At 41.7% G+C, this 18722-nt stretch overlaps 1 protein-coding gene across 2 annotated transcripts in view; it reads left to right on the plus strand.

The window, feature by feature from the left end:
* The first annotated feature begins 3300 nt into the window (after positions 1-3300).
* Positions 3301-18722, plus strand: part of Nup153 (nucleoporin 153) — a 59534-nt gene continuing 44112 nt past the window's right edge. The window contains exon 1 of one of the 2 annotated variants that reach the window (XM_051194342.1): positions 3301-3374. Coding sequence is in view for 1 of the 2 variants with exons in the window: in XM_051194341.1 (XP_051050298.1) it covers positions 11512-11634 (123 nt within the window). In the remaining variant the exon portion in view is untranslated. Of the gene's footprint in view, positions 3375-11063; positions 11635-18722 lie in introns of those variants that run through there. The other variant, XM_051194341.1, reaches the window with a different exon arrangement.

The following is an 18722-nucleotide window of genomic DNA, read 5'->3' on the forward strand; positions in this document are numbered from 1 at the left end:
CCAGCTCAGTTATGACACTTCCTGATCAATCTACTTGCAAGAGACACTGGGGCTTTATCTGTGTTAAATGAAAAGATACATTCCTACTAGCTTAAGCCTAGAGCCAAGTAGTTCTTCAAATATAGGTCCCATTCAGCCACCTCTTCTCTGCCCTGGACTTTGTTTAATCATGTGAAGTATTCTGATGTCACAATAACACTACCTGAGCTGCTGAGGCAAGTCAATAAACACAACTGATCTCTGTCAATAACAACAACAACCATCCCCGGGGTGAGTCTTCCCAACTATGGCTTGTGAATGGTTTTCAGTGAGTGCATCCTTTTCAGTCTAGATGAACTCCAGTGGGTTCCCAAGGAGCAAGGAATTTCCAACCTCCTTTGGAATCAAACAGGGGTTGGAGGAGACATGGCCAGTGGGTGTACTCTACCTAGCTAGAGCACCAGGAGACGGGTGGACTCAAACTGAGACACAAACTCAAACAAATTAACACAAGTAATCTAAAAACAGCCCTACTTTGTAATTCAGCTACTTTGGGTATATATATTATTTGATTTAGCTACTTTGGGTACATATATTATTTGCTAGACTCATTTCTTTTTGTGTTTCTAAAATTTAAGTAAATGAGACACACACACACACACACACATGATTTTCTCTAAATATAAAACAATGTTTCCGTCTCTAGGGAATATTTTTACATTTGACATAGGTTGAACCTTTTGTTCTTGGGGTAGTCTTTGTGTGCTGGGCTATAGGTAATATTTGGCTCAGGGAGCCAGATGTGGTGGCACCTGTCTATACTCCCATTGGTGTAGGATGCTGATTGGTAAGTTCAGACTATGCCTGGGGTAAGAATCAAGTTCAAGGCCAGCCTGGGCAAGTCACTGAGAACCTGACTCAAAAAAAAAAAATTAAAAAAGAGTTGGAGGTTAAGGAGATGACTCTGAGTTTGGATCCTGGGCAACTATGTACCTGCCCATAATCCTAGCACTGAGAAGAAAGGAAGGAGCCTGGGGCTCTCTGGCAAGCTAGTCTTGCTGAATCAATAAGTGCATATTATGTGAAAAGTTGCCTCAAAAAATAATGTAGGGAGCAATAGGGGAAGATAACTGTACATACATGTGTGAGCACACATGCAAACGCGCGCGCGCGCGCACACACACACACACACACACACACACACAATTTATAATGTGATGTTCTTGGAACATGGACAGGAAACTAAGAGATGATATAATTGGAATTAAAAAAAAACACAGCTAATAACAGCAGAGTCTGCCCACATTATTTTGGCCTCTGAGTTGTTTTCCCTTTGAATGATTGAGGCAGATTGCTCAAAATTTTAGTTCCGTTCAGAGAATCTTTACCTGGATGTGACCACTCACGGGGAGGAAAATGGATGAAGGAGAGAAAGAGGAAAAGGCAGAGAAGAGAGAGGATATGACAAAGAACTAAGAGCTCTAGGGAGTTGTACCCAAAAAGAGGCCAGAGGACAAGGGAAACTAAGTACATGAGAAAAAAAAAATGCTAGAGGTTTAAAAGATAGATCTCTTGGAGCTAGGGAGGTGTGTCATTTGGTAAAGTACGTGGTTTATAAGCATGAGGACCTGAGTTCAATCCCCAGGACCAATAGAGAAAGGAAGGAAGGAAGGAAGGAAGGCTGACAGAAAGGGAGAGAGAAAGAAAGGAAGTAGCCAGGCATGTTGGTGATTGCTTGTAATGAGCATTGGGGACTTACTGGGTAGCCAGTCTGGTCAAATGGGTGAGCCACAATTCAGTGAGTGATTCTGTCTCAAAATATAAGGCAGAGGGGCTGAAGAGATAGCTCTTTCAGAGCACATATTTCCAAAGGAGTTTATGTGTATAAGTATTTAGTCAAAATAAAATTAAAATACGTCAACAGAAATACCTAAGTTGTTATTGTATTTCTACATATAGAACACATGGCTGGGACATAGTAAATATTCATAGAATGCTGTTTTTTTTTTTTTTTTCCAGACAGGGTTTCTCTGTGCAGCTTTGGAGCTTGTTCTGAAACTAGCTCTGTAGACCAGGTTGGCCTTGAACTCACAGAGATCTACCTGCCTCTGCCCAGCTGGTGGAATGCTATTTTGAAAGTCTATTTTGCACTAACCTGATGGGTATGTGTCACTGAGGAATTAAACCTGTGGTCCCATGCATGCTAGGCAAGCACACTACTAATAAACTATTTCCCCAGCTCTAAACTATGTTTTTGAAGTGCTATATATGTAATTCTGTCTGTGGTGTACAGTTCTCACTGCAGTAAAATCACTTGGGGAAGCATTGTTGAGCTGATTACAAAAAAAAGGGGGGGTTGCCACTAACACAGCAATTAATACACAGTCTGGGGACAATTGTGTTTAAGAGGAAAGGATGGCAGTGAGGCTGTATCTCAGTACTATAGCATTTGTCTTGTATGTACAATGCCCTGCATTTGAGCCCTAGCACCGTGTGTGTGTGTGTGTGTGTGTGTGTGTGTGTGTGTGTGTGCACATGTGCACAGGCATATGTGTAAGAGGGGTTAAAATATTAAAATGTTATAACAATAAAAGACCACTTTAACAAATATTGGTTTGAATTGTCTTTCCAAAATCACAGGAAAAAATGTTTCATATAAAGCTCACGGAGCTGGGTATGCATGGTAGCTCACATTTGGAATTTCAGCACTCAGTAAGCTGAGGCAGTGGCTTTGTTATGTTTGAAAACTAACCCTGGTGACACAATGAGTTTCAATCTAGCCCTATGAGACTTTGTCACAAAAAAAGGAAATAAATAAACAATAAATAAACAAATAAAATTTATAGAGGGAAATAAGCAAATATACCACTTTGTATAAATATAGATTCACCCATTTACTAAACATGTAAGGGCCAGAGAGATCGCTCAGTGGGTAAAGGAGCTTGCTGCCAAATCTGACCATCTAAGTTTGATCCCCAGGACCTACAATGAAAACCTGAGTTGGTAAGTCATCCTCTAGCTTCCACACATGTGCCTTGCTTGCCATGTGTATACACACACACACACACACACACACACACACACAATCAAATAAGTAAATGTAAAGAAAATTAAATCCTCAATGTATCCAGTTTATGTCCGGCAGGCACCATGGATGGAAAACGCTAGGAAACATGAAGTGATGGTTGGGAGAGGAGGGTCCTTTCTTTGCGATGGATTATTTATCAACCCTTCATTATTTATGAAGCTAGTAAGTGACACCCAGCCTTCTGGAACACCATTCCTGCAATAGTTCACTCCTCTTTCATTTGTTTGCTCTGCAGGTTTTGGCTCTGGGTCACCAAGCAGCCAACCTGAACAGCCAGGACGGACTCATGGAGGAGTAACAACCAAAGGTGAGTCAGGGTAGCCGGGGACCTGGCCCCGTCTTGAGCTGTATTTTCAGAATGGCTAATGGGGGCTCAGAATTCAGTTTTCTCACCTCTGCCTTCTCTGTTTCCTTCCACGGCTCTGTAGCTTGCACACAGAGGAAGACTTTAGCCAAAAATTGCCGGGAAATTAAATGAGCCAACCTCTCTGGTGTGAACCGAGGCAGAATGCATACTGCACTGGGTTGCGGTGTTATTATTTTAGCTTGCAGCCAGCACAGAAAGTTTCCAGAAAGGGTGCCCTTCTCTCTGTTTCATTTTTAAATTTCTTCTTCAAAAGACCTTCTACTATCATTAGTGATAGACAAAATGAAGCAGGGGAGGCCAAATCAAACCTTTAGCGAAGGAGCAGGACCAGTATCTGAGCAAGCACAGCTTTGTGGGCAGACCCACAGCTGAGGAGCTGAGGGAGAAGCTTACCCACCCGGCGAGGCAGGAAGAGTGGCGCCCTGCTCTGGTGACCTTCTGGTGCCTTCCTACAAAGTTGCCTTCTTGAGCTTAGGCACAGACCCACTACTTCTTTGTAGAAACAGCGCTGCTCAGTCTAGACTCTAGAGTGAGGAAGAGAACCGCTAACACACTCAGGCGTTAGCAAGCGCGAAGCTAAAATGAGCTATTGCTCTCAGGGTTTCAGCTGCACGACTTAACCTACAGCAAGCAGGTGCCTATGTGCTTCTCCCCGGAACGCTTCCAAGACACTGCTGATTCGCTGAGGGTGACATTTGATAGTCAAGCACGTGAAAACAAGACCTAGTTGTTTATGTTTTAAAGCATTTAAATGGGCTGGGCCCAATTCCATTTGGTAGGAAGTGTCTTTTGTGTGGCTCAGCCTCTCATCGGCTTGGGTGTTTTTACTTTTTGTTTCCTGGGCATGTGTGGTGGGACGTTTGCTTTTTGTAGAAATCTCTCCCCATAACTGAGGTGGGGTGTTTACATAGATTTTTTTTTTTCCCCTCAGGGGGTGTAGTCCACCTGGGAACACTGATCCTGCCCTCTGAACACTGCAGAATGGCACAACTTCACCTTACTTTGCTTTAGAGACTACTGGAAAGTTCTTTCTGCAGTCTGCTCTTTGGTTTTGAAGAACCATAGTTTTGGTAGCCCACGATCCCCTGCTGATCTTATAATGGACCCAAAGAGGGTGAACCATGGTGAAGCTCCAAGGACATGAGTTATAGGTGTTGACTTAAAAGCCTCTTAATTGGACAATTACAGCCTATCAAATGTGCCACCCTTGATAACAGAGAATGGCCTAACTCCAAACTTTATCTCAGCCCATTGTGTATTTTCTTTTGGAGAAAGAAGCCAATGAAAATATGACGAATAAATGTTCAATTTCTGTTCACTCTGTGCAAAGGGGAAACTTACCAAATAGGAAGAGGAAAAATAACATATATGTCCTACTAGCCTCCAGCTTGCCCAATCTTCCTTCATTATTGGAGGTTAATGAGCAGCCAAAAGTTCTAAGCCTACTGTTTTGGGGGACTTTGGATATCTCATTATATTGGAGTTTTCTGGTTTTTTTTTTTTTTTTTTTTTTTTTGACAAGGTTTCTCTGTGGCTTTGGAACTAGCTCTTGTAGACCAGGCTGGACTCAAACTCCCAGAGATCCGCCTGCCTTTGTCTCCCAAGTCCTGGGATCAAAAGCTTGTGCCGCCACTGCCTAGCTATATTGAAGTTTTTCTAAATGTTCTTATAAGGAAACATGTGTTGTGGGATATTTGATCATACTGTGTAAAGATGTCTGTTTTGCCTCACTTGGTTAAGGCCCTTCTGATTGGTTGAATAGAGAACTAAATGTCCAATAGCTAGGCAGGAGAGGATAGGCAGGACTTCTGGGTAGAAATAGAAAGTCCAGGTGGGGTGGGGATAGGGGGTCATGGGGGATTCCCCATGGAAATATAGAGGTAGTTGGACATATAGTATGCACTATGGAAAAGAGGTAATGAGCCACATGGCAGAATATAGATTACTAAAAATGGGTTGATTTAAGTTTTAGGAGCAAGTTAAGAACAAGCCTAAGCTAAGGCCTAACTTTCATACTTAAGAAAAAGTCTCTGAGTCATTATTCAGGAGCTGATGGTCTAAATAAAGTCCAGTTACAAACATGCTTATACTTGGCCTAAATAAGATGTATGATTGTTTTTCTTTTCTTTTTTTTTTATTTGCATTCCACAATTTCTTAGGCCTCCCCTGGTTGAAGAGTTCAAGAACTGTAAATGTGTTGTAGAAAGAATATTTAACTTTTAAATTATATTTATGTGTGTGTGATAGTGCATGTATGTATGTGGGCACATGCATTCAAAGGCACATATAGAGAATTTGAATGTGGTTCCTAGGAATTGAACTCAGGTTTGTCAGCAAGCACCTTTACCCAGAGATATCTTGCAACCTAGAAAGTAGTCACTGATGACAGATTCCAGTAATTTTTAGACCAAGGAGCCCATTGCGTTCATAATGGTATTTAGACTTTTTCAGAAATAACTCTTGGAGAAAAGTCTGTACTTGAGTATTATCTTGACTTCATAGTATCCACATGAGGTCAAGCTGCTAGAAGTGGATGGTTAATCTAACTGGTGTTCTGATTTGTCCAGTAGAAGGCTACTGTCATCTGTTATTGCAGTTCAGAAAAGAGACACCTGTAGATTTGGTTCCAAGTTGCCAGGTTTCTCAGCTAGCATTCTGTATATTGGATGCTAATGCAGCCCCACACATATTCCCTCCTAGAGTACCTGCTAGCTTTTGTTAAAACTGAGAGTTGGAGCCAGATGTTGGTGGCACATGCCTTTAGTCCCAGCACTTGGGAGGCAGAGACAGGTGGATATCTGTGAGTTTGAGACCAGCCTGGTCTACAGAGTGAGTAAGTGAATTCAAGGACAGGCTCTAAAGTTACACAGAGAAACCCTGTCTTGAAAAAAGAAAAAGTTGTTCTCTGACATCACATGTGCACTATGGTGTGCTTGTACCTTCTACTTCCTCCCTTTGTCACACACACACACACACACACACACACACACACACACACACCCCAAGATTTTAAATAGGGTTTCTGAGGGCTGGAATATTGCCTAGTAGTAGGCAACATGCTGGGTTTAACCTAGGTGCCTTACCCCCAAAATAAAGAAGCTTAGTGTTGACAGATTGACAATTAGAAACGATACTGATTTATATTCTCAATGTTAATGATGACTCCAGTGTTCTAATATAGCTGATGATTAATATTTTATGAACAGTAAAATTGAACTGAGACAGACTGCTTGTCTATTAGAATGGAATCCATAACGTGGTTAAGCATTTATAGGTGATTTGTGTTAAGTGCTGGTGATTGGAAGAGCATGTCACATTAAACTTTTAGAGAAATATTAAGTGGTAAATTTCAATGCACTTTTTGGACAGAGGTTATTTTTCAACTTTATAAAAGGGCATACCAAATGCTAAGACTAAAATCACATAGATTCTCAATAGTTTTCTCTGTGTAGCTTTGGAGACTGTCCTGGGACCTGCTCTGTCAGGCTGGCCTTGAACTCACAGAGATCTTCTTGCCTCTGCCTCCTGAATGCTGGGATTAAATGCATGAGCCACCACCGCCCAGCTCAATAAATAGTTTTAAAATGATTTAATCTCAGCTGGTGATTCAATACCTGTCTTAAACATTAGGATGAAACTGGTACTATAAATTTAGTCATTGTTTCATCTACTAATATGCATAAACACCTCAGCCATTAATTCCAAGTCACCAATAATGCATCAGTGTCACATTAAAGAAAGAAATAACAGTTCCCCTTGGAGTAATTTAACCAAGAGCAAGTTCAGATTTGAATTCTCTCCTTCCATCCTTCTAACAAAGACCTTCTGCTCCTACTCATTGAACTGCATAGACAGTATTGGGGGAAGAATGGCATGTTACAGAAATCTTTAACAGAGTTTTTACAAGCAATTAAGTCAGTGACTCCAACTGACCCCACCTGAACCAGAAAACAATGTTACAAACTTTACTGTTTCTCAGCCAATACCCATAAATTAAATGGATATTCCTTTTAGAAGATTGTTTTCAATCTCTGTATTTACATCCCTCAGCAAATGATATACATGCATTGTTCTGGGTCAGGGACATGATTTAAGATTACAGCTATGTATTAGCTTAGGTTGTAAAAGTTGATTATGTAGGAAATCCAAGGCAAGTTAGGTTTGTTGTTACATTGTTCTGGCAGAGGCAGGCTAAACAGTTTGAGTACATAGTAGAGCAGCAGTTTTAAGTCTTAAGTGACTCCAAGATGTGTTGTTAACTTTGGTTGGGAGGTGTTCAGGAAGAGTATCAGCCTCTTAGAATGTAAAAGATATTTTTTATTTTAATTCATTGCTATAAAAAAGGCAGCACATTGCATGTCTATTCAGTTCATGATATACTAGACAGCCTAGAAGACACTGATACATGGAGTTGGGTAGAGGAACAATTTCATGATATATTGCAATCATGAGATAGGTATAATTAATTAAAGCTTGACTATAGTCTAGTTAATTCATTCAGTCTTAAGTATTACTTTATTCCCTAAAGGCAGAGAACTTAGTAAGTTAATGAGAGTATAATGATGTACATCTTTAACTACCTTCCCATCACCATTGCCTTTCTTACTGTAATATTCAACACAGAAAACACACACACACACACACACACACACACACACGTGCGTGCACACACACTACCCAATAACTTCTTAGAATCTGGGTCCTACTGTACCACTTTGAGCCTTCATGAATAATGAAGGATAAACTGGCCACATCTTTTTCTTTTCTTCTCTTTATTTTGATTTTTTTGCTTGTTTACTTTTTGAGACAGGGACTCACTATGTAGTTTCAAGGCTGGTTCTAAAAGTCTTATTTCTTCTTGTACCTCCTATCTGCTGAAATTATAGTTGTACACCACCAGACTGGGGTTCTTTTTATCTTTCTAGGTAATGAAATTCATGGTAGTAATTATCACATGAAGACACTTGCAGAACATGGTGGTGACAGCTATAACAATAATCTGATGGAAATAATTCGCATGGATAGACTTTATAGACATTATAGTCCTGATCATTTTTTGTTTGTTTGTTTTTGTTTTGTTTATTTTATTGCCTAGAGGGCAAAATAAATACACAAAACTTCATAATTTCCTGTATTTGCCATCTCTGAATATTCTATTGGCTGGAGTTTTTTTTTTTTTTTTTTTTTTTTTTTTTAACCTTTTTTAAAAATAAAGACTAATTTTCAATCCAGGTTTGGCTTAGACAAAGCTGGTTTTCACTTGGAATTGCTATTCTTCATCTATCAGAAAAGGTCAGTAGCATATTTGCTGATTTGTGATGGACAAACAGTTGCCGTGTTAAGTGGGAAAACAGAACAAATGTTAGCTTCCTCTCTGTTGGCAGAGAGAGACCCTGGCAGTAACTGGCTTTCCATGAATTGGCATGGTTCCTGACGTACTGTTTGTTCTGGCTTTAAAAACCAGTGCAGGTATAATGTGGATTTCTTTGGCTTCATTGTTTTCCTGGTTCAGCCTACAATGAACCAATCACACAAATTTAAGCGTACTGTGGTATTGTTCTCTTAATTTTTTTTCCTCTCTAAATACATACTTGGGGGATTAATTAAATAACTGAAGTTAAGCCTAAAAAGAATATGGTCTTTTTCATTACTCCTCAAATTCTACCATTCTTCTATTTTGAAATTTTGTCTGAGTTTGGTCAAATTCTTCCTTTGTTTATTTCCTTTATTTCCTTATTCTTTCCTGATATTTTTGAGAGCAGGACAGATAGAGTCTTCCCCTCCAGCCTACAATTTTCCTATCTTCTGAGCGCAAGGATTTGTCTCTTGTTACTTCTTTGTACAGCTTGGCTGTGAAGGTTGTCCCTTCCAAAGACAAGTGACATCCTGTGCTGGAAACTTTGATTCTGATAGGATGCAAAGGAAACTTGTGGCTAACTGTTGTGTCTTATATATGTAGCCCCAGGGAAAGCACAGACCTGGAAAGAGTAGGTGGATCAGGACAGGGAAGAAGCAGTGAATTCTTTTGATCATCTTTGGTACTTATCTCTGTGGCTAAGGTTAGACAAAGCCTGTACCAATTGGTTGTAGTGCGGGTCTTTTATGTGCTGAAAGATATTATGAGTTCAAAAGTACTGTAACTTTTGTTTTATTAATTTGATTTTAAAAGTGATTTGAATAGTACATTTTGGGGGTGTGGAAGTTATTTTTGGTAGCTGACTTCTGGTTGGTGCTCAGTGCTTTCTGTGAACAACTATTATAAGCAGAACCATGTCCCCGTTGAGGTAAACATTCATTCTATTTGCAGATGAGGAAAGTGAAGCTTAGAAAGAGGATCAGTAACCTCCCCAAGGCCACACAGCTAGTAAGTGACAGATTTAAATCATCTATTTGATTTTATAGCTGTTATAAACAGCTCCAATGGAATATTATTAAGTCTGTGACTCTTCACAAGTAGTTCTTCTTATCATTTAGTTACTTGCTTCAGCTCTTACGGAGAACTGGGTTATAGTCTTGGTTTTGAGTGCCCTACTCAGTATCCTTAATGGTAACCCTCAAATTCTCTATATAGCATATTGAATGAATAGGCTGGATCACATGATCACACCTTTTGTCTAATGCCTGCCTCTCAACACCGTGGATTCAGCCTTTGAAGGTACATTGTTTATTCACCTTCCTAATACTAGCTGAAGGTACATTGTTTATTCACCTTCCTAATACTAGCTGAAGCAAATATATATTTCCTAGGAATGTGTTAGTCACCCTTACTTAGTGGGTCGATTGCATAGGTTATAATTGCAGTCATTTACTTCGTTTCTTGTATACCAGGAAATCTACTGAGTGCTCTCCACAGATGAGCTGTATAAGGTGGATTTTAAAGCTCCTATTTAATAGTGGAGTCATCCAAGGTCAAGTCTGTAAGCAGCTAAGCAAGTCAGAATGCCAGCAGCCGGTGTGTTGGCAACAAAGCCCTTACATGTTTAATGAAACAGTAACGAAGTTGTATTTTTTTTGCTTTTGTTGAGACAGAATCTCAGAGTGAAGCTGAAGCTGGCCTCTAACTCACACTCTGCCTCCCAGTGCTGGGATTACAAGCAGAAGCCGAATGTCTTTTCTACTTGTTACTTGGGCCTAGAGATCACGGTCACAGTTTTTAAACGCTTTTTCTTCTTCTTCTTCTTTTTATTTTGACACAGTATCGTTCTTCGGTTTTACCGTTTACTTCTATTCCGCTTATAATTGATGAAAGGGAGGAGATGACTATTTTCTTGTCGAGTGCTGTTTATTCTGGATCTAAACAAGCGGCCAACTGCCGCCAAATGACCGGGGCTTTGTGCCTCTGCGGCACTCCGCGCGGGTGTCCTTCCGCGACAGCCTGCCTTTCCGAGAGCCCGTGTACTTGCGCGAAAAACTATATTTCCCAGAGGCCCTCGCGGCCGAGGCCGAGAGCGCGGGCTCGACCAACCCTTCCTTCCTTCGCCCATCCCCCCCCCAGTCGTCGCAGCGTGATGATGCAAACGCGTCGGGCGCCGAGCACTGACGGTGTTCTGGCTCGCGACCGCGGCGGCGGCCTCAACAGCGGTAATAGGCGCAAGAGCGGCGGCGGCGGCGGCGGCGGCGACTGCAGGGACGACGACGGCGGCGGCGGCGGCGGCGGGGCGGGCGCAGCGCGCACAGGGGAGGGGTAGGCGGGCGGCGCCAGCGGCCTGGACTGCGGCAGCGACGGCCAGGGCGACTCAAGAGGAGCCTCCAGCAGCCGGCGGTCGAGCTAGGCCTCAGCGGCGCCCGGAGCTGCTCGCGCCGGCCTCGGCGGGAGATCTCCATAGAGACGGTGACAAACACAGACGCGGGGGTCCGCACGCGGCCGGCGGCCCGCAGCCAGCTCGGGGCCCTCAGCCGCCGCCACCGCCTTCCTCGCCGCCGGCGTGCGCGCACTCTTAGTTCCCGCTCGCTCCCTCGCGGTTCTCGCTGTGTCTGTGTGTCGCCTAGGGCCGGGCGGGGGAGGCCCTCAGGCCGCCGCCTCTGCCTCTCCCGCCCGGGAGCGGGAGCGGGAGCGGGAGGCCGCCCAGGCTCCACCATGGCCTCCGGAGCCGGAGGCATCGGAGGGGGCGGCGGCGGCGGCGGCGGCGGCAAGATCCGGACGCGTCGTTGCCACCAGGGGCCGGTGAAGCCTTACCAGCAGGGGCGACCCCAGCACCAGGTACGGGAAGAGCCGCACGCCGGGCCGCGGCGGGGGGCGGTGCGAGGCCCCGGCTCCCCACGTGGAGCGGACCACACGGCCGGAGGGCCTGAGGCAGGGCCGGGGTGGCGACGGGAAGTGGGCAGAGCCGGGCCGGGCCGGGCCTGGCGGCGCACACGTGGGGTGCGGGCGGCCTCTCCCAGCCATCCTGCCCAGGGGCTTTCCCCGGCGGGGCGGGTGCTGGGCGGGAAAATAAATTCCAGGCTTCGGATACTCGGGTTTCTTTTTTGGCGGGTTTTGGGGTTTTGATGGTGTTACTCATCGACCTCGCGAGGGAACAAGGGAAAGAGATACGTTAACAGGCCCATGCGCTAGCAGGCTTGCTTGCTTGCTTGCTTGCTTTATTTATTTATTTATTTATTTATTTATTTATTTTCCTTTCTGGTGTTCCCGGCTTCAGGGTGCGTGGGGAAGGGTAGTTGCCGCTGTGGCCCAGAGGGACTTGGGGAGGGGGCGCTGTTCCCGGATCGCAGAATAATAATTCAGTCTTAGCTGCATTAAGACATTACTGGTTGGTTGTACAGTTCCCTCATCTCCCTGGTTTGGCCTTTCCAGGTCTGAACACGCTGTTTTAGCTTCTCCTCCTCTTCCCCTCTTAACCGAGTTATAGTTACACTGGCACTAAGGCATTTTGAAAGTCCCTCTCTACTCTTACGTCTGGTCTCTGCTGCGCTATTCTTCCTGTCTTCTCTCCTCCCCGCTCTGTACTTTGAAGGCCAGAATCAGCCATTCTCTTCACTTAACCAGTTTTCCAGCTCTGATCTCATAACCAAATATTTTTAATACTGGGATTGTTCTAGAAATTTAAGGTACTTGGGACACACCAGTTTTGGTGGCCTTGTCAAATACACCGTATGCCTTCATGGATGTTTATAATTTTAAAAAGTTGATTTCTGTTGTAAATGAGATGTTTGGTTTTGAGGAAAATTTCAGTGTTTAAAAATTGCTTGTAAGAATTTAAGAAAATGTTTTAACTTACTGTAACAAGGCCACCTACAAGTACCTCGGTGAACTAAAGTAGGAAGTGTGCCTTTCAAGTTTATTGAAGTCCTAATAACTTGTTGAATACTGCCAAATGTAGACTTTATTCTGGATAGTGCTAAAATTAAATACTTAGCACTTTGTTTGGTAATGTTAAATTGAACCACTTTAGACAGTTTAAGAAGTAACGATATGAGGAAAAGTTTTGAATAGTAAGAGCTGTAATTATGTCCTCAGAAGTTATTTGCCATTGGTTGGGAGGGTTGGTCCTATTACCATTTCCCCTAGATAGATACAGAGCGCTGAGGAGCAGGACTATTTGCAAGCGGAGTTTAAGATTAAAATTGGGTCCCAAGCCTGGCCATTTTACTTTATCCATGACAGCATTCTCCTAAGAATAGCGATACCTTCGAGTGCTTGTTAAAAAAAAACGAAAAAAAAAAATTGAGCAGAGAAATGGATGGTTTGGATAGAGTTTAGAAAGGAACTGATATATTCAGAGTGACAAAATTACATTCACAGCTATTTTTTTACATGTACTCAGGCATCTTCTCTCCCAGATTAGATTTTTATCTGAAACCCAAGTTGTTTTAGAACAGACCCTGATTTCAGTCTGTATGGTTTCTAGAGCTTAGTAGTTAAGTCATCTAAAATACTAGCTTCTTGCCTTAGTTGTTTAATTTTTTTTTTCTATACAGAGTTTCTCTGTGTGTAGTCCCGGCTATTTAATTTAAAATGGAAATATAGCTTAACGTTGAACAGGGATTAAAGATACCTGATTAGTGGATTTAATATTGGCAGAAATGACCAAAGAAAAGTATTCAGGGTTACATAAAAGAATACATCTCAGTTTTTGTTTCTGTCTTATAAAGTAACTAGTCTTACGTGGAATTTAGTGGACTTCATTGTCATCTACTAGCCGAGCTTGTCAACGGGATGTTTTGTAACAGCTGCTGAGTCATCCTGGATATAGTAAAGGAGCTTCATGACATGGCATGTTTCATATTAATGTTTGATAAGTGTCCAGGGCTTCTGGGCAAATGAAACCTTTGGTTGTGTAGTAGAAGGTTAGAATAAGAATAAGCAGGCTGGCACTGTTAGTGGATGCAGGACAGCAAATGTCAGGTCAAATAGCTAGTGCAGTCAGTCACCCAGTACCTGTAATTCCTGTATTAAGTTGACTTCTAATTTCCTGTTTTGACTTCTGGTTTAGCTATGATGGGTAAATAAACTTTAGCTTTTTTTTTTTTTCTACTTTAAAAAATGCCACCTTGCTTGAAATTGTGGTGCTAGGAGGTTACTCTCTTGCTTAAACAGATAAAGGGGAGTAACGTAGAAGTAGAAGTAGCTGGGTGTAGTGGCACCACCTGTAATCTCATCTGCTAAGACTCTGAGGCCAGGAGATTTTTTTTAAGTTTGAATCGAGTACGGACTTCTTAGTGACTCCAGACTAGACTGGACTGTAGAGTGAGGCTGACTCAAGAAGTGTGGAAGCCAATGAGCAATGCAAGATGTTTGGTTATTTTCACTTGCCTCTTCATCTACCCTGGTAACCAAGCCACTTTTTAGCTTTTTTGAGGTAGGGTCCTTCTAGGTAGCTCAGGCTGGCCCTAAAGCTGAGCACTTCCTGCTTAAGTCTTCTAAGAACTAACTCAGGTACTAGTACTTGCTTATTTTTCTAGTTGGGAGTCTGTTCAGTCTCCTTTCCTGTTTCCATTGTGTATAGCAAGGTGGGGAGGTTAAGCTGGCTGCTTTTTCTAGTAGCCATCACAGAACACTTCAGTTCACATGCAGAATTTACTCTGGAAGAACCTGTTGTCACCTCCTGGTGAGATAGACCTATTGGTTTTTGCCTTCCCCTCCTTTTTTGGTGCTAGGAGGTTTTCTGGCTTGGAGCTAAGAGAATCTACCTTCCACCTTAAAGAGGATGGCTGATAGCCTGTCCTTCCTGGCTGAATTTCAGTGACCACGTTCAACTGTTAAAACAGGTGGGGAAGGGGAGGAATTTGAATTTCCCCTTCATCAGTTGTGTGTGTGTGTGTGTGTGTGTGTGTGTGTGTGTGTGTGTATGTACGTATGCACATACATACGTACGTACATACGTACATACATACATGACAAAACATTGGTGTGAAGGTGTCAGATCCCCTGGAACTGGTGTTACAGACATTTGCAAGCTGCCATGTGGGTGCCAAGAATTGAACCCAGGTCCTCTAGAAGAGTACCCATCTCTCCAGCCCCTGTCAATAGTCAGATCAAGGGTTGGTAAATCTTTTTTATAAAGAAACAAAATTATTTTGAGGCTCTGTGACTGCCAGTTCTTTTTTATGGCTCTTTGGCAAATGCAAAAACCATTTTTAGCTCTTAAGAGCAGGCCAGAGGCTAGGTTGGCCCACAGTCACTTTGTAGGACCTGGTTTATGTGATAGGATCCTTTTTATTTCAGCACTTTAAAAAAAAAAAACAAGTAAACTGTCTCAACATCTGATGGCTAAAGTATTCTCAGCTTTGAAAAATTAGTATTTCTCAGTATTTATTAATTCCAGATGTCATTAAATCTATTTTCTATATTCCAGATGCTTAATGCTTTTGATTGATATAAAGGTAGAAATAATTGGTTTAAAAACATTCTGATGGAATCGGATGAATTTGATGATTTCTGCCTTAAATTGAACGATGAAAAATTCTGTTTAATTTTGTCATCTGTAAGTTGAAGATTGCTAGGAATTAAATGACACAAACACATCTCAAGTGAATAGTTAGAAATCACTTGAAGTTGTGGTTAAATAGAGCCTCAAAATTTAAGTGGTGTATGTATTTTTGCTGTCTTTTATAATTAGAGGGTTTTTTCCCTCCCTTTGGTTACCCAAGTCTTTTCCAGTAAAGAGAGCTATTGATGGAGGGGGATTCTTCTCCTTCCCCACCTTTTTAAACTATGAATGTGGTCCCACTTAATTGAGGAAGGACAGGTTGTCAACCATTGTGTTTCTGTAAGGACAGAAGGTAGATTCCCTTAGCTCCAAGCCTGAAAACCTTATATATAGCACCAAAACACAAAACTTTATCACAAAGTTTGGCAAAAGTCAAGCATTATCACAACTTTTTAAAGGACTTAGTCCTTTTCTAAAGAAGTGCCAGTTACTTAAGTATATACGTAGAAAAGTTCTGAGTGTTTGGAAAATAAAAACTAGGCTTTTTGGATTTTGTTTTGTTTTGTTATCTTGTGGTGAGAGATTCCAGTGTGGTATCCTACCACTTTTCTTACCAGGTTTTTAATATGATATGAAATCTCCATTAATGTCTCCCATTTTCTGCAAAGTCCTAATGGGTCAAGTTTGAAGTAAAATAGGAAGCCACTGAAGACAACTGTTTTATTAGGTACAGGGTATTGGGAATGTTACAATAATTCTGTATTTTCCACTTTTGTTTCCTGGTACAGACCTTCCTATCCTAAATCCCTAGCAAGGCTTGTACTCCCTAAGTAGCACAGGCTGGCCTTGAACTGACAATTCTGCATGTGCTCAAAAAGCAAAAAAGGTGTATTTACTGACTTGATAGGGACAATTTATTATCAGAGAAAGGATAGAATGCCCTTCTCATCTATAAATATTTTAGTTTGTTTGGTTATACTTGTCTTTCATAGGGTGACTTGAGAAATAAACTTAGTTTCTGTATTGAAATGTGGGATATGAGATAGATCTTGGGTTTAATTGCTATGGGCTCCTTTTTTAAGATTTATTTATATAGTGTTCTGCCTGCATGTACACCTGCAGAGGGCACTAGATCTCATCACAGATGGTTGTGAGCCATCATGTGGTTGCTGGGAATTGAACTGAGAACCTCTGGAAGAGCAGCTAGTGCTCTTAACCTCTGCCAGCCACCTGCTCTGGGCTTTTAATGGATTATGTGGATTGTGTTTCTCCTTATTTAAGGTAATTTTTATTTTATGTTTTTCAAAAGTCTTATTTTTACTTTTATTTGTATATTTGAGCCTCTGTGTGTGTGTGTGTGTGTGTGTGTGTGTGTGTGCGCGTGTGCGCGTGTGTGCACTTGTGTGCTGGCGTCTATGGAGGCCAGGAGAGGGTGTCAGAGTTCCTGGAGCTATAGGTACAGGCATCCTGTAAGCACCCTGACAGTCATGCTGGAAACTGAACTTGGTGCCTCTGAAGAAACAGCAAGTACTCTTACCCACTGAGCCATCTCTCCAACACCCTTTTATTTTTAAGTTGGGTTTTCCCATAGCCTAGGCTGGCCTGAACTCAACTGTGTGGCCCAAGCTGCTCTTGATTTTTACATCTTTCTACTTCAGCCTCCCAAGTACTGGGAGTGCTGCGATTATAAGCATATGCTACCATGCTCAGCCCACTTTACCCAGAAAGATATTTTTGAGTAGCTGGAGAACTTGGACTGGGTAGATAGGGTAAGTTTAACCATTTATAAAATAAGATAGTACCTGAGATTTGCAGTATAAATTTAGATTATCAAAGTTAAATATAGTATAAATGTTTTCAGAATACTTAATTTCTTTCCACCTTGAAATCCAGTATCAGTGTTACGATGAAGCAGCTTGATAAAGTCTTTGGAAAAAAAAACTTGGGGAAAAGTCTAATGGCACAAATACTAAATGATTAGAGAGGGTGAAGGGTGTTCAGAGCCCTGGGAGACTGGAGCAAGGCTTAGCCAGAGGGTTACCCTTCCACCCTCTGTCCTCCCCCCATCTCTCCCCATTCTCCCCTTGAGATATGGTTTCTCTGTGTAGCCCTGGCTGTCCTTTAACTAGCTCTGGAACTGGTCTCAAACTCACAGATCCACCTGCCTCTGCCTCCCAAGTGCTGGGATTAAAGATGTGTGTCACCACTGCCCAGCATAGGGCAAGGTCTTGATGTAATAGAAATATCAAAAAGGACAGGTAAAAATCAAAATGGGTGGAGTGTTTTTTAGAAGAGTAGGCCTGATAAACATAAAACTGATGCTGGAGTTAGTTTGTAGTCATGTTCTGAGAGCCAGTGAAGTTACTTAGGAAAGATTGCAGATTGGAATGCTATTGAATAAGGATAATGTGAAAGGAGTTGAGTAGAATGGAATAGAGAAACAATTCTGACCTGAAGAAGGGAAAATGTGTAGAATTGAGGAGTTGGCCTATTATAAAAAAAAGAAAGTTTGTAATTATAAATGAAGTCTAAGTGAGTATAAAGTACATAGTTCTCTTCCCTCCATGCTCTAGCTTCTCATGAACTAGGGTTAAATAGAATTTTAGACACTAAGTTTACCAGTGATTTGTGTGTAGTATTGGACACTTATTTTTAATATTTTTTTGCCAAATAAATAAACTGTAGTTCTTGAGGTAAGAAAATCTAGTAAGATCTTGTGGATTTATGATTTAAATTTGAGGATTTTCTTTCATCTTCAATGTAACTTCATTTTTTTAATTACTTAGTATAGACCTTGTTGTGTCACAAATGAAATCAATACTATTTTTTTATGCACCATATTTATTTTGCACAGGGTGGGTAGGCTTTTGCTTTTTATGCTTGCTTTCTTATCACTATAGAGGATGCTTTTTTACCCTGTTATAAGATGGTTTTTCATGTCTTTTTGAGGGGAAGAGAGTAATGGAGCAGTAAAAATTGTTAAAATTGATAAAGCTAGAGGTCTTAAAACCAGTAGTACTTGTGTTTTACTCATCTAAATTTGTTTTATTTTGTGTGTGTGTGGAGGTTTTTGCAATTTTAAAGTTCTTTTTTATAAATTAAAATTTAAAGCATTCCAAAATTTTAAAGCATTCCAACATTGTAGCTTCCTTTCTAGAGAAACTTCTTCTGAACATGGAGACATTTCCTCTTTCCAATCTCCTTTTATACCTCCTTCCCCCTTGAAGGTCTTATGTAGCTTAGGCTAGCCTCTAATACCTGATCTTCACTCTGCATGTATGTCTGTGTACCACCAGCATGCCATGTGCCTGATGCTCTTGGAGGACACCTTGTGTAAGTGACAGCATCTCTCTTAGCAGTGGTTGCTCTAGCTAGGATGGAAGGTTCAGAGATGGTGTTCTGAAGGAAAACTTTCAAA

The sequence above is a fragment of the Phodopus roborovskii genome, unplaced genomic scaffold (genome assembly GCF_943737965.1).
Source record: "Phodopus roborovskii unplaced genomic scaffold, PHOROB, whole genome shotgun sequence".
Lineage (NCBI taxonomy): Eukaryota > Metazoa > Chordata > Mammalia > Rodentia > Cricetidae > Phodopus > Phodopus roborovskii.